The sequence below is a fragment of the Mya arenaria genome, chromosome 14, assembly GCF_026914265.1.
Source record: "Mya arenaria isolate MELC-2E11 chromosome 14, ASM2691426v1".
Lineage (NCBI taxonomy): Eukaryota > Metazoa > Mollusca > Bivalvia > Myida > Myidae > Mya > Mya arenaria.
In genome coordinates this window covers 30,358,233-30,373,529 of record NC_069135.1, presented here as the reverse complement: position 1 = coordinate 30,373,529, position 15,297 = coordinate 30,358,233, and the positions used below count along the sequence as shown (strand labels likewise).

At 34.0% G+C, this 15,297-nt stretch overlaps 1 protein-coding gene across 4 annotated transcripts; it reads right to left on the bottom strand.

Moving 5' to 3' along the window:
- Window positions 1-396: 396 nt before the first annotated feature.
- Window positions 397-11,428, bottom strand: LOC128218170 (nuclear transcription factor Y subunit beta-like). 4 transcript variants are annotated; one of them, XM_052925743.1, is made up of 9 exons: window positions 11,377-11,428; window positions 10,121-10,210; window positions 9,103-9,179; window positions 8,643-8,720; window positions 7,094-7,161; window positions 6,156-6,285; window positions 3,606-3,684; window positions 3,117-3,190; window positions 397-2,611 (listed from the first exon to the last, which is right to left on the bottom strand). In XM_052925743.1, the coding sequence occupies exons 1-9, from the start codon at window positions 11,390-11,392 to the stop codon at window positions 2,573-2,575; spliced, it is 651 nt and encodes a 216-aa protein (XP_052781703.1). In that variant the 5' UTR covers window positions 11,393-11,428; the 3' UTR covers window positions 397-2,572. The 4 variants fall into 4 exon arrangements, with proteins under 4 accessions (XP_052781703.1, XP_052781704.1, XP_052781705.1 ...); XM_052925744.1 differs by having other exon boundaries at window positions 8,655-8,720; XM_052925745.1 differs by having other exon boundaries at window positions 11,310-11,413.
- Window positions 11,429-15,297: the final 3,869 nt, after the last annotated feature.

The following is a 15,297-nucleotide window of genomic DNA, read 5'->3' as shown; positions in this document are numbered from 1 at the left end:
GTTTTATCATATGGTATAATACCCATCATTAATCCACACGCAGTACATATTGCAAAATACAGTAGTCTGTATTTCACTCAATTGCTGTACTGTCATATTTCACTCTGCTGATGTCATTACAAGTATCACTGTGCGATATTAAAATGATGTCATAAAACCAAATAGTGCTTCATTAAAATTACATTTATTATGAAAACATGGGACTTTTAAGTGATTTAACCAGTAATGAAGATCATAAAAGGGTTATTAGCTTTTATCCAGAAATCATATTCAAATCTCGGGGATCAAAACTCAGTACTAATAACTCTTATTATTTTCAAAACCTGGATTCACACAAAGTTCATATCAGGTAAGATAAGTCACTAGGACTCTACCAAAAAGTGTATTACAATGCAATTACTTTTGATGATTTATTGGTGTTCAAAAGTCTATGAAATATATACAATGTGAGTGAAACAATTGACACATGAAGGTCGATGTAGTTAAAACAAGGTCATGATTTTCAACAGAAAAATACCATCTTTAACATCAGAGAAGAATCAAATGGGTTCAATTTTCATGTAAGTAACGCATCAACAAACTAAATGTTTTAACACCATACATAGTTCTATTTTCTCTCATTGAAATGTATGAGCTATCAACCTTTTTGGTAACTTTTGTCAATTCATTGTCTGATCGGGAAACAAAATGCTGATTTTTCATAAAATTGCCATCTGCTCTAAAGATCTTATTTGACTAGGGCTGTGTAGAAAGATCAATCTTACTAATGGAGGTTCTGAGAACATCAACATAAATTCACTTGTTCGTAAATGTATACTATCATATATTTATGAATGTGAACACTCTAAATCAAAACCAAAAAAAAAACGCCAAAATCATTTTCCTGAGAAAGTACTTTAAGCATATTTAATAGATTAAAATAAAATGTGCATAAGACAAAATGAAAATGGCTAACAGTTCATATTTTGCAAACATTTACAGCTGCATTCTTACTCCTTTGATGTTTTCAAAATAAATACAAAGTTGATACTTAAATGCATGAGGAAAAAAGTCTACAAACATAATCAGATGTAAAAATGTTTTCTTTTACAACGAAACTATATTTCATTTTTTTGTACAGTATAAACTCTCTAATAATTAAAATTACCAACATATATGTTACAGAGGCCATTAAAGTAAGTGTTATGTAAACATGTGATTAACCTAACATTTGAATTTGACACTATCAGTCACAATAATTTGCCGTTTTACAGCAACATTTATTTTTTGACAATAGAATCATAATAAATAACTCATAAAGTTTATCGATGGGATTGTTGGTCAGAACTTTGTTAAAGTAAACAACACTGTTAACGTCCTAGTTTTTAACTTTATAATTTTTAATGCTATGACAGTTTAATGGATACACTTGTGATCTGCAGTCCTTCAAACAAGATTTGAGAGCACATCATAAAATAGTTCACCTTTTAAAGCTAACAACAATGCCATTAACAGCATTGTTAACCATAACAAAGTTCTGAACAAGCGTTTCATTGTTTCATAATAGTTATTACGAAAGTTACAATAAGTTAAAAGTACCGTAAAGGCACACATTAGTTAATGACATGAAAAAAAAAAAAAAGGATGATTCAGCTGCCCTGGCATTCATATATCAGCCACATGCACCAATATTAACATAGATTTGCACACTCATTTGTTTTGCAAGATACTAAAAATCTCTACAAGTAAAGACAGTAGTTCTAAAGCTAATATTTGTCAATACTGAAAGAAGAGCTGGTCATTTGTTTGAGTATGAGGGATATATAGCCAAAGCATGGTAAAGAGGAGTAGACCCCTTTAAAAAATGTTTCAACTATGTTCTTTTCAAGGTACTTCCTATCATTTTTTATGCAAATGTCAGGAAAAAACTTCTTTCAGGCTAACAGGCTTATGCTCATTTAAATAAGTTATTTCCATCTCTCATGTTCAGTTTATACAACTCATTAATCAATAAACGATTGCCCTCGATAATTACCAACTTTGTTTAAAAAAAATATTGATCATAAACATGCCATTGTTTGTCCAGGGTAATGACCATAATGGTTTAACAGTAATGAATATTTATATCACAGTGGTTCAGTTTCACATCTTTTCATTCTTCCATCTTCAACAGAATCACCACGGTGTTGCATTATGTCTTTCAAGGGACTCATTTACAGATTTTATGGTGGCAACATTTTTCCCCATTGTTGAAATAAGATTATTTCACTCTCTTTCATGAAAAAACACCAAATAGCAAGATTACTGCAATTTTGGGAAATAAACAGGACTTGTAAATACAAGCCTTAAATGTTCACATTTCCAATAGCATGACTAACTATTTTCAGAAAAATACAGAATATTCTGTCATATTTTTAAATAATCATTAACAATTTAACACTATCATGAACTTTTGATTATGTTTTACCATTAAAGCAGGCATTTTGTTCACATTTTACAAGAAATTCATTTTATCGATGTCTGACCCTATAAAATGTGAACAAGTCCATTTAAGAGTCAATGAGAGTGCTCTAATCTACAATCCTGTCAGCTTCTACATCCCCGTCACATTGCCGAAATTTATCTGCTGGATCTGAAATATGTAACAAAAATTATATATTAAATAGAGGGCATTACATTACGGACTCATTATAGAAATTTAACATGAATTTTCTAAATTTGATAAAACAATAATTTTAATTATCAAGTTCATTTATAAATCATAAAATTTTATAAGATTTTTTTTTTGTAGAATTAAATACTTTATTATGATCTCAATTTTCAAGTCATTTCTTACAATAAATCATTTTCCTTATCTTTGGATTTCAGTCAAGTGAACAATCTCACAGCTCATTTGATATAATAAGAGATAATATCTGAAATACTTTATTTTCATTGATTTTTTTAATAACATACTTTTATTTTAAAAACATTTTCACATGTTTATGCCGGAAAATAGCTCATTCGGAGCTAATGTTTCTTGTTAACACATACCGACTTTAAATAAAGATTCTTATATCTCTTTTATCTTGTACTTTTGACTATGAAAATTTTAAGAAATGACTTAAAAATGTTTTATGAATACTCTTAACACTTACCCCTGGTTGGTTGGCAGCAAATGTGGTGTAGATCACGTTCTGCTGATTGTTTGGGTCTATCATGGGGGTCGCAGCTAAGTAATGTAAATAAAATTCATTAAGTTACAACTTGTCTGCCACCGTACTTGGACTAGTTGTCTGCCACTCTGAGGAGGAATGATGACTTTGAATTTAATATAGATGAAAAGAAGAATATAAGATTAAATTTGTTTCTAAGTGCTTTTGACTGCCAGACAAATCTCAATTCTGTTTTATTTAGTAAACAGCTATGATTATGTATCTGAAGAAAGCATAATATATCGCAGTATGACCTCAAAATCAAGGGTCATCTGCAGGTCATGGCCAACCTCCCGGCCAAATTTGAGCAGCATAGTACCAAACATACAAAAAATCATTGAATTGGTCAAGGTTTTCGTGTTTAAGGCCACCACGCCTGTAATGGTAAGTTATTACATAGTAAAATTATTTAATACTCTAACAAATACTTACTCTGCATTTCAAAGGAGGCTACTTCTAATTCTGACATTTCTCCTTCACTAGGCAGCAATGGCTTGTCCCCCTTCATTGACTGAAAAACAGAGTTTAAACTGAAGAAAACCATCTATATTCATTGATTGGAATTAAAATTATTCCTCTTTCTTGATGTCATGATTTAAATTTGAAATAATCACCCTTGTCCTATTGCCTTCCATTAATTTGAATGAAACTGTAATAATCTCCATCCAGTTACCAAATTAAAACTAATGATCCCTCTTCTTTTACCAAAAAAATAATAATAATCTCTCTCCACAATCTGAAAAGCAATTTCTCCTCCTTTTTAATACATCTTTAAGTCAACAGAAGATGTTTTTTTTCTCAAAATTTCTGATTATGTTCAACATACACAAATGCATATATATATATATATATATATATATATATATATATATATATATATATATATATATATATATATATATATATATATATAAAATATTTTTAAATATCCTACGTACAGATTTTTGAAAATGGTTTCAAAAGTAACGAAACATATTAGCAAAACAATAGCAACAGAGTAGTAGAACATGTGCCTGAAAATGCCATATCACCAAACTTTTATTCACATAGCAAAACAGTTTGTTAGATAACGACCTGAGAAAGGAACTAGTACATTTTAACAGTAGTATTATTGGATGAAACAGGATTACAAACTAACCGTCTCCTCAACAGTTGAAAGGCAAATTCCAGGCTGAGCTGAGACTCTTAGCTAAATAAACTACAAGTATTGTTACTAAGGTTTGGATTCAAAATCTTTAAAAAAAAATCTATTAATACCTTAACTACAACCAGCTTGTACATTGTAGTTTATGTTTGAAACTCAGGTCTGGATAATTAAGTACATGTATGATTTCACAGCCAAATAAATCACCTCAAGTCACCCCCATCAAAATGGAGTGCACAAAATGATTGGCTCAAATTGGCTCTAATAATACTTGTAGTCCATTTACCTCAGAGGTGTCAACCTCAATCCGCAGGTCCCCCACAGGGAGGCAGGGGCAGTTTCAATAAAGTTCTTAGTCTATTTTGGTTGTAAATTCAACTTATCTAAATGCCATAGTTTTGTTCGTTTGCTACATATTTATATGAATTCAACTGGAGCAAACATTGAATATAAACACAAACTTGAAGAAATAAAATAAAAATTTTGCCATTAGTGATGTTTAAACAGTTTTTGAAGTAATGACTAATCTCCTTCATTGAAACGACCCCTGAGCCTGAACTCAGCCCCTACAGTACTTACTAGCCCCGCTATGAGAGAGGGCCGGTTGCCAAGAGTGTCGAGGATAAGGGCACTATTTCCATTTAAATTGCTCATCTGGCAATCAAACATGATAATGTATTCTATAATTCGTATGTTGTCATAAATGATGTAACAAAGAAGGTCGGACTTATACAGGTTGCCTATAAGGTTGCCTATAACAATGCGATAAAAGAGAAAATATTGTAAAACATTACACATTAAATTTACAATACCGTTCTTTTTTCCTTTTTAATATTGATCAATACATTCTTTACAAAATTATACTTTTTCCAGAAAAATAAAGCATAGGTCTGTACTTTTGCACAAGGACAAAAAGTGACAGTTTTGATCTTCAAAGAACTGTTCTTCCTAAGGAGACAACCAGAAAATTCTTGAACATTCTAATGAAAATTCTTTTCGTCATGTCAGTATTTTTTTTCTCAATTATTGCCAATATATTGGTCTCATGGTTACATCCCTATCATTTTCTCTCCATGAGACTTTTTCCAGAGGACTCATTTTAGCACATGCCATTACAATTAATACATGTTGTGAAACACCGCCTGAACCATAGTGTATGTAATAGTATGTGCATGTACCAACACATACAAGAAAGCAGTTGAGTTTAAAAGTTGTTTGCAAAATCTTACTGTAAATTTGTACTTAACTAATTAATATTCACATTAATCACTTTTTGTTTGCTAACATACTCATATATACATCATTTTAAATTGGTGCAATGTACATATACCTTCATGACATAACGGAAGAAAAGTAGTGCACATGTACATCCAGACAAGAAATATTTTTTCAACATAAGTTATAATCAGGGATATAATTGACCAGGTGTCTGAAGGGCTGAAACCATTTTGGTTGTCATTTATGCGCAGTTTGGAAGGTAGTCATCCTACTGGACAAGTGTTGTTTTTCTTCTAGGTTCTCCAGTTCCCCCACCTTACAAGACTTTATTCTCTGGCAACATCGTGCCAAAAAGAGTGACTTAGTATAAATTAACATAACTTTCCTCTAAATCATTGTAAAATAAATAGTTTAAACAAAAAAGACAAAAACAAAATCTCAGCAAGATGTTTAGGGGCCCCTCTAGGCAGTAGCACTGCCATTCTAAAAGCACCTTTGGCTTTACTTTTTAACAAAACTGGAGTGTCAATACTAAATAAAACTGAATTTTTACATGGCCATTAGACCCACAGAAATCTGCAAACAACTCACATATTAATGGAAACATAAAGCCTGCTTACCTCTCTATATTTCTGCAGGTACATCTTGAGTGGCTCCACGTAGCTGTCAAAGCCGAGGGTGGACATGGCAAATAGAATATCCTCCCCATTGATAGTTTTTCGCTTCTCCTGAAAACATCTTTCACTTGCTCTGTGTAACCAGTTAAGGAAAATGAAACTTTATGCAATATCTTTGTATGATTATTGAAAAGATTCTCTTGCCTAATATGTGTACTTAGAAAAGCAATAGATTTTAGTTACTCCTTCAAAACGGCAAGAATAAAAGGGAAAAGTTTATGAAAACCGAATTTTGGTGATTCAGCAACAGCTAGTACCAACATGCCTTCACATCGGCAGCCAATGTTGTAGATAGAATGGACTGACGATTCTGATATAGGGAAAATCAATCCATTTAAAAACAAATTGTAAGAAATTTAACAGATTTGTCCACCGAAATACACATTAATACATGTGTTTATTACTGGATTATTTCAAGGGCCATAACTCAAGAATGACTTGCCTAAGAGTTAAAAATCTTCAGAGTAATGCTCATCAGTGAAGTTCTTGACAGACAAATGATTACTGAAAGTCAATTGTGTCATTAGATATTTTTTTTATATTTTGCTTGATCTCATTTTTTCATTCTAACTTTTAAATTTATTACCTTTAAAATTATTATTGAGCCTTACAATTATCGTCTAATTACAAGCCTTTATAAACCGATATGTACATGGATCTCTTGGAAAGCTTCTCTGGCAATTGAAATGGAAATATGGGTTTAAGAAACTAAACATTATGATTTAAGCATATTTGGAGAATTTTTTAGGTTAATGAATTGTCAACTAGCCGGTAATTTGAAACTCTGAAGCAAACAGGTTTGACACTGAAAGATCTGAAAATGACTTGCTCTACAATAAAGCATTACACACTTTTTCAGGTATTAAAGGTAAAAAGGGTACTCGCTGGTGATGAAGCTGATAAACTCAGACACACACTCCTGAACACACTCCTTGGCGTCTTTAGCAATCTGGAACACATTCAAACTTTACAAGCAAACTATTCAGTGCATTTAGATGTATTCTTTAAATTTACAATGAGTTACTTTGTCAGGAAAATTATTATCGGTAAACAACACATGGCCCTGATTTCTTGAACAAACTTAACAGGATTGAGCTCACTGCTTTTGTTCTTGTATAAATTATGTAATATTCTCCATTCTACTGCTTGTTATGCAAAATCAAGACTTTAGTAAAAGCAACTTATTTCAATAAATGAAAAAGGATTCTTGAACCTGTCATGCTTAAGATGTTGGGGTCATTTGGTATTAAATTTGATCAAATCAGACACATCTTATTTTTTTGATTTGTTTTAGTTTGTACCAGTTTATGCAAAATTTTAGCTTGATCATAAAAAGACACGATCAGTTTCCTTCTGAGAAACCAGAACTTGTGTACTTTGTGAGAGGACAACATAATGTGCCCTTAGGGAGGCTTGAACCAACAACCTCTTGGATCAGAGACAGACACCTACACCACTAGACCACTCTGTGTCGGACCTGAAGCCCACAACCTCTGGGTTAAAAGGAAGTCACCTATACCACTACACCACTCTCACCCTGTCGGGCCCGACCCTATAACCTTTGCAATGAAAGGCAGTCACCTATACCACTAGACCAATCTCACCCTGGTGGGGATGGAACTCATAACCTCTGGTGTATGTGGTGCACACTTATACCACTAGACAAACCTCACCCTGGTGGGGAGGGAACCCACAGTCCCTGGCTTTAGAAGCAGACACCTATACCACTAGACAAACCTCACCCTGGTGGGGAGGGAACCCACAGTCCCTGGCTTTAGAAGCAGACACCTATACCACTAGACAAACCTCACCCTGGTGGGGAGGGAACCCACAGTCCCTGGCTTTAGAAGCAGACACCTATACCACTAGGCAAACCTCACCCTGGTGGGGAGGGAGCCCACAGTCCCTGGCTTTAGAAGCAGACACCTATACCACTAGACAAACCTCACCCTGGTGGGGAGGGAACCCACAGTCCCTGGCTTTAGAAGCAGACACCTATACCACTAGGCAAACCTCACCCTGGTGGGGAGGGAGCCCACAGTCCCTGGCTTTAGAAGCAGACACCTATACCACTAGACAAACCTCACCCTGGTGGGGAGGGAACCCACAGTCCCTGGCTTTAGAAGCGGACACCTATACCACTAGACAAACCTCACCCTGGTGGGGAGGGAACCCACAGTCCCTGGCTTTAGAAGCAGACACCTATACCACTAGACAAACCTCACCCTGATGGGGAGGGAACCCACAGTCCCTGGCTTTAGAAGCAGACACCTATACCACTAAATCACTCTCACCTTAGATTTTTTCCTATTAATGCCAACTTTCTTAAGTGACTTTTTTCATATGTTTATTACTTTATATAATACAACTTATCATTTATTCAAGAACTACTAAATTATTTAAAACTTAAGTCACTGAAAACAGGCTTACCATTGTACATACCTTGCCAGTTTTCGGTACAGAATTCTTCATTATTCTTGCAACATTTGCAATGGGTAGAAATCTGTCCTAAAAACAAAGAAAAGGCATCATACATCAAGTGATTTAGTCAAGTCAATAAAGTATTGGCCAAAACATTTGGTAAAGAACATTTCTGCATACTTAGTGAGAGAATGTTCATGCTATATGAGCAATATCCAGTAGAATATCTTGTGATTTTAAGTACCTAGTTTACACTGCTTAATTGTGAGACACCTACATTTCCTGTGTAAAAACCAGGTTTGTCTGTACTGGTGGCCATTTTGTGAAGCCATAAAAAATTGTCTGTGGAATCTAACCCACAACCTCTTCAATGATAGATCTACACCTACATCACATATTTTATTATTTCATGGATTTCAGTCAGACAAGAAGGTTAACCTCTACTAATGGACAAGTGGTTATAGTATACCTGTTCTCTGAGTGGCACTTCAAGTTCTTTGGGCATGTCATCATGGTCACCGCCTTCCTCACCCTCATCTCCATCACCTGGATAACACAAACATTTTAAAGTCTTATACATGATTACATCTATAATTATGATAATCCATACTTCATTCAAAAGAAAAAATCCTTGTTTATTAATTGATCAGTATATTTAATTTCTTTTAGTCACATGTAGAAAAACTATAATTAACCAGAGCACACCAATGCTTTTTTTCTCAGTCAAATAAGGGACATATATTACACTTATTAAAGTCAGAGTTATTGGCCTTGCTGAACATGAAACACAGTTACAAATAGTTAATGGTTTCCATTATTTTCCGGAAGCAAGCCAGAAATAATTGAAGACCTCAGGGTTTGATTAAAGATGCTTTCCATTGATTAAGGAGTAAATAAGATTATAGTCAGAAACTTGTGTGTTCATATGCAAGCTTTACCGCAATTATGTCAAGAAAGATTGGTCGAAAAAGATACTACCAAATCAGTCAAAAGTAATTTACACATTATTTAAACCCACGGTGGGACCATCATCGTCAAAAATAGTTGGTGACATATTGGCTACATTATTTACAGAGTCAGTGCTGTTGTGCCATGTTAAAGGCATTGCAGGGTCATCAATTGATTAGATTGTTAATGTCATACATAGTTTTCCTAGTCATTGTTAAAACTAATGAACGAAAATTGTTAATTGTTGTTACTCAATTTAAATCAAAGCGATGGGGTAATAAAAACTTAAAATACTCATTTAAAATGTGAGATACCCTATCTTTTCAAAAGTGTGGAGTAATACTCAAATATATTGGAAAACTTATCTGTAACTCTCAATAATTACCATAAGTAATATTTAACAGTCACAATGTGCCAAACACATTCATATCAGAGGAACATTTACAGACATCATATTATTATATTAATATTAATGAACATGTCTCATAGCTTCTGAGTTCATGACTTTAGCTTCATTGAAAATTAGTAAATACACTCACCTTCAATGTTTATGTGTTCACCCCCAGATGGGAAGAACGAGTCTGTGAGGCTGTTCTCACCTTGTGCGTCCCCTCCCCCGTCCATACTTGCTGAAATTAGGGGCAGACACCATTAATAATTCAAGTTTGTTTTATTTGAATGGGTAGTATAAACAATAGCAGAGCAAATTCGTGACAGTATATGTATGTTTTGGTTGTTTCTTTGTAGAAAAGGTGCATTACTCAGCAATCATTTATTCCGAAGTAAGATTCAGAGTTATGAGCTTTATAACACATGTGGGTACAGGGATCTCGATTAGAACCGGCTTGCAGCCAAAAATGACGGTTCAAATCAGTGTTTTGCCTGTTACAATTTTACACTTTTTCTTAAAATATAATCAAACATAAGAAAACTGTTTGGTTATGTTTCTTTTTGGAATGGTTTTTCCCAAAGTTATTAAGAAACTGGGGGTAGCCAAAATAATGTTTAGAGAATTTTTTTGTTAACATTTGGATATTTATTGTGTTCTCTAAAAGAGTTGCCAAAACAAAAGTTGTCAAAGACTCTGAAGCAGCTGTTTATATGGACTCAACCCGGGTAGTGTTGCTGGGTAAGGTTGAACAATTTTCATGCCAATGGCACCAAGGCTTTAACCGGTACTGGTCGCTACTTTGTCTTTGAATAAATAATGTGACAAGCTTAATTCAAAATTTCTACTTATCCACTAAAGGAATGTATAACAAACTTGTCCTTTTGATGTACACTTATTCAGAAGCGGAAGTGGGGATAAAGCCTGCACTGAGCCAAAAATATCATGTAACAGGAATCAACATTATTTCAATAAACAGTTGTTGTTTTTATACTGTAATAATAATGTGAATGACCTAGTTTTAAAAAGTTAAAAATGTCAAAACAATATTTCTGTTTTTGTGTGTCCACTGAATTATATAATACTAAATAGTCCTTTTCCGTTATTTATTTTGGTGAACAAATTATCTTCACCGGTTGGTCGGTTACCATTTTGCGGGAATCCCCGGTAAGTACGAACACGTAAAGGAAATTAAAGTGATAAATTTGAAATTAGTCTTTTGTTTGTTGCAAGTCGTACTTTCTTACTCCCATTTTATGAAAACTTCGCGATATTGATGATACCTTAAGACTGCGGCATCAAACAAAAGAATCACGTGGATGTTGTAAACATAAACAAACCAGAAATCAAACTTCTAAAATTGGTTGGTCAACAATCGAAACCTCTAGCCAGTAAAATCTCACGAACATGAACGATCAGCCATTCGACGTCCGGCTAAGTGACGTGCTCGATTGTTAAGATGAAGTTTCTATTCTGCAGATCTGAATTAATTTTCCAGCATTTTTTGCTTTTAACGTTCCATCTGGTTTAAAACTCAATCATATATAAAGCAAAAATGAGTAGTTAATTAAAAGTTTTCATGACAAAGCTTTATGGAAAAATATGTTTCAACAATAATTAAGATATTGTGAAGTAACTAAAAGAATGTGCCAATCGGTTAAAACTTCGCCGCAAGTACATAAATTAGACATAACGTCTAATTAAAAAAGTTTTGTCTGTACCTATTTTTGTCTGCATACTTATTATTATCATTAGTATTATTTTTATCTTACTATTGCACGTTTTAATATGTGCCTAGAAAGATATTTTGATATAAAATAATTCTATCTTAATGCAAGGTTCAGTTATATTTTTTTCCAATCGAGATTTTCTGACTTTGAGCCAGAAAAAACGTGAGGCGAAACACAGACACACACACACACACACATATATATATACATGTATATCTAGTACACTGTATAAAGGAAATGACAAATGGTCTCAATAATGACAAATATAGCTCATTTGATATCTGACCAACGGAATTTAACCGACTTTGTCCGACCACCATCCGTACAAAACTAAAAGATTTGGCCCATGTTTACTGCTACTACTGGTCTCTGTTGCAACTGCCCCATCTACTGCTGCTGCTTCTGCTACTGCTGCAATGCTACTGCTACTGCTGCTGCTGCTGCTGCTACTACTACTACAACTACTTCAACCACAACCACTACTATCAATATATAATATAACAATCGTCCTACCGTATGTTGACTGTTGAAGCTACTTCACGCCTCCTTCCAGAAGCTATGGGCATATACTACTGAACACTCACGTTTTTATGAATAGAATTCTTAGCAGTTTTTTATATATATATTTCACATTCATGTCCGATGTTTAGCCGATAGTCCACGACCACGATTTCTTTATCCGGTCTCCGCATCCGACATCCGCATTCAAACGGAAACCGTATTCCACTCTTGCGCACAGTTGGCCAGGTTAGTAGCTCAGGTACAGCAACATTTGATAATCATATAGAGAGCTGAATTTCTACCTTCTGTACCCTGTGCGTAGGAGTGATTCCATGTGTCCGCAAATAGAATAAAGAAAAGTCGTATATCTGAGTACACATACCACCTGCTAATTATACCGGTACTTTATTTCAATAGTCGCAAATAATGATACAAAAACATGTTTTGCTTTATGATAATGTGTTTTTTCTGCACATTGGTTTATCACTTGTACATATAAAAATGGATTTCACCACTCTTTATATATATTTCTAAACCAATACCTGTCTACATATACATCCGCGTCCGCCTTTAAATCGAGAAATTTTAGCGCACAAGTATCTGACTCGAAAGCGGACACCGACTCATTGAATAAACCCATCACTATTTAACTGGCTCGATTTTAACGAACGCGGATAGCGGACGCGGCCTGGGTGCACACAGAATACCATCCCTTTGGACACCGTGTCGAAACAATCGCCCTTTGTTAGTTCCTTCAACAAAGCACAACATTGGCTGTAATTACCGTTAGTCATTGTAACCTAATATCGTGTTTTAAGGTGTGCACACGATGCAGTAGTTAAACTCGCGCTCATTGTCGTGTTATTAAAAAGATAATGCAATATCTAAAACAATATTTACTCTAATGTTTCAACTGTGCCGCGAACTCTCACATATTTATATAGATAAATAAACATACACAATATTATCTGTATTTATTTATCTAGAGACTGTATTCAAATCTTACCAATGCACGTGCCTTCAATTAATAAAGATATTAAGCTAAAATAGGCACTATGGTTACATTATATATTTCAAAAGTACAGGTGTCCAGGAACACCATGGCCACACCTAGTATATATACAAAGAAATAACAAATATAAAGAGCAACATAATGCTTATGTCTAATCTCTTTATTTTCTCAACTTTTCAGTTTTTCATTAAGATGTAATATATTGGCGGGACACTTTAAAAATAGGCGAATGTTTACAATTGTCAAAATGATGGGGTGTTTCTGAAGTTCTTAATGAATGTATTTCTGTACCCCGTTCATTGATTCAAATCAAGAACACCAAAATTGTACTCCTCCCTGCTAGAATTCGCCTTTAAATAAACTGTGAGCTATAGGTGGTGAGAAACGCTGATCGAATCTACGAGACTCTCTGTTTTTTCTCTGACACTGTGTCAAAGATAGCTGCTAATATTAGAACGAAAGGACATTGCATAATTGTTCCTGTATCATAAATGATATCAGTAAAAACAAACATCCGACTCTAGTATATCGAATTACATTATCTGTTAATTTGGGGGTTTGGTCGACGAAAAAAATAATTGACTACAAAGCTCAAGGCCGGACGCATACTGATTTAACACATAAAAGCAAAAAACAGCATATCTTTAAACTATTTTTGCAAGTCAACTAATTTCCGTTGTTATTCTTGGCTTGGAATTGCTGTTCCATTTCAATTTAAGTATGTGGTCATTTATTCCCATCAAAGTAATCCCAGAAAGTTAACTTAAACAAAACAGTAACAACACATAATTTATTAGTATATTCAGTAATTATTCAATATATATTGGTTAAACCAATAAACGTTGTGGTAACAGGTTTGGAATGTCAGTGCAGAAATAAGTGGTGTTTGGGGGTTGGGGGCGGGGGGTTGGGAGGGGGGGGGGGGGGGTGGGGAGCTGCACCGGTTTACAAGACTTGTCCAATAATTCAACTCGTCAGACGGTCTAAAGCTATTGGGATTCGCTCATGTTATGGCACCATTTTTCCCCCGGTAATGCACCCGAAAACACTTATATTATTATAACAGTTTTACTCTTTGATACCGCGTTACTAACGCTTTTCAAAATCGTGGATTTCAAAGACAATTGTTGAGCATGTATAAACATTTGTTGAAGGGTTCCTGTCGTATCTTAGTTTTTAGCTTGATTTGCCACACTTTGTTTCGCCATACAAAAAAGTGCATTTTACAAAAAAAACAAAAACACAAGCGATGCCCTTCATAGGGGGCACATAATAGTTTTACACTTGATAGATACACACCTTATTTTGACTTTAATCACCAAAAAACAACTGCATATGATTTATTTACAGGTACAACTATTACAGTCTTTGAATTAAAAAATACGTGATCACAAATTCCCTTGTTTAGAAGTGCACCAAAATATCTCTAATATTTATTATTTTTACACAAATCATATGCCTTTTTGTTTTGATCATTAAAGTCAAATGACTTAAATAAAAAGAAGAACCACGCACGTCAGCATAGGTATACTCATTAATAATTTGTGTCATCTAGTGGCACTGCCTTCCAACGGTGGGACAAAAATTTCATGACGTGATTGTTACGTCTTTCTAGTTATTTTAGGTAATACTTTAAACGAAAATAAATCATCGTGTTCAATAAAATTCCATGGCATAAAAATAAAGTTATATTAGAAAGTACGCAAAAGGAAATTCATTAGCTATAACTTATAATTTGAACTAATTATAACGAGGCTCTCCATAACTATATATTGTAAATCATTTCATTTGAATTAGAGAGCAAAATTGGGAATATATGGTAGACTAAACTGAATTAGAGGCAACGTTGTGTTGATTATAGTTATACGGGACTTCTCTAAATAGAAATTCAGGAGAAACATCATGATGTTTTAAACTCAAAAGTCAATATAATTATGTTAAAGATTAAAAATGAATTCGTATAATGACTAATCACTTGTACTTTCGAAATATAACACTGATTGCCAAAGTCATTTCAGTTATCTACAATGTACTTTAGAAACAACGTAAAAAGTAAAACATAAGCATATTAGGTTTGTACAAGAG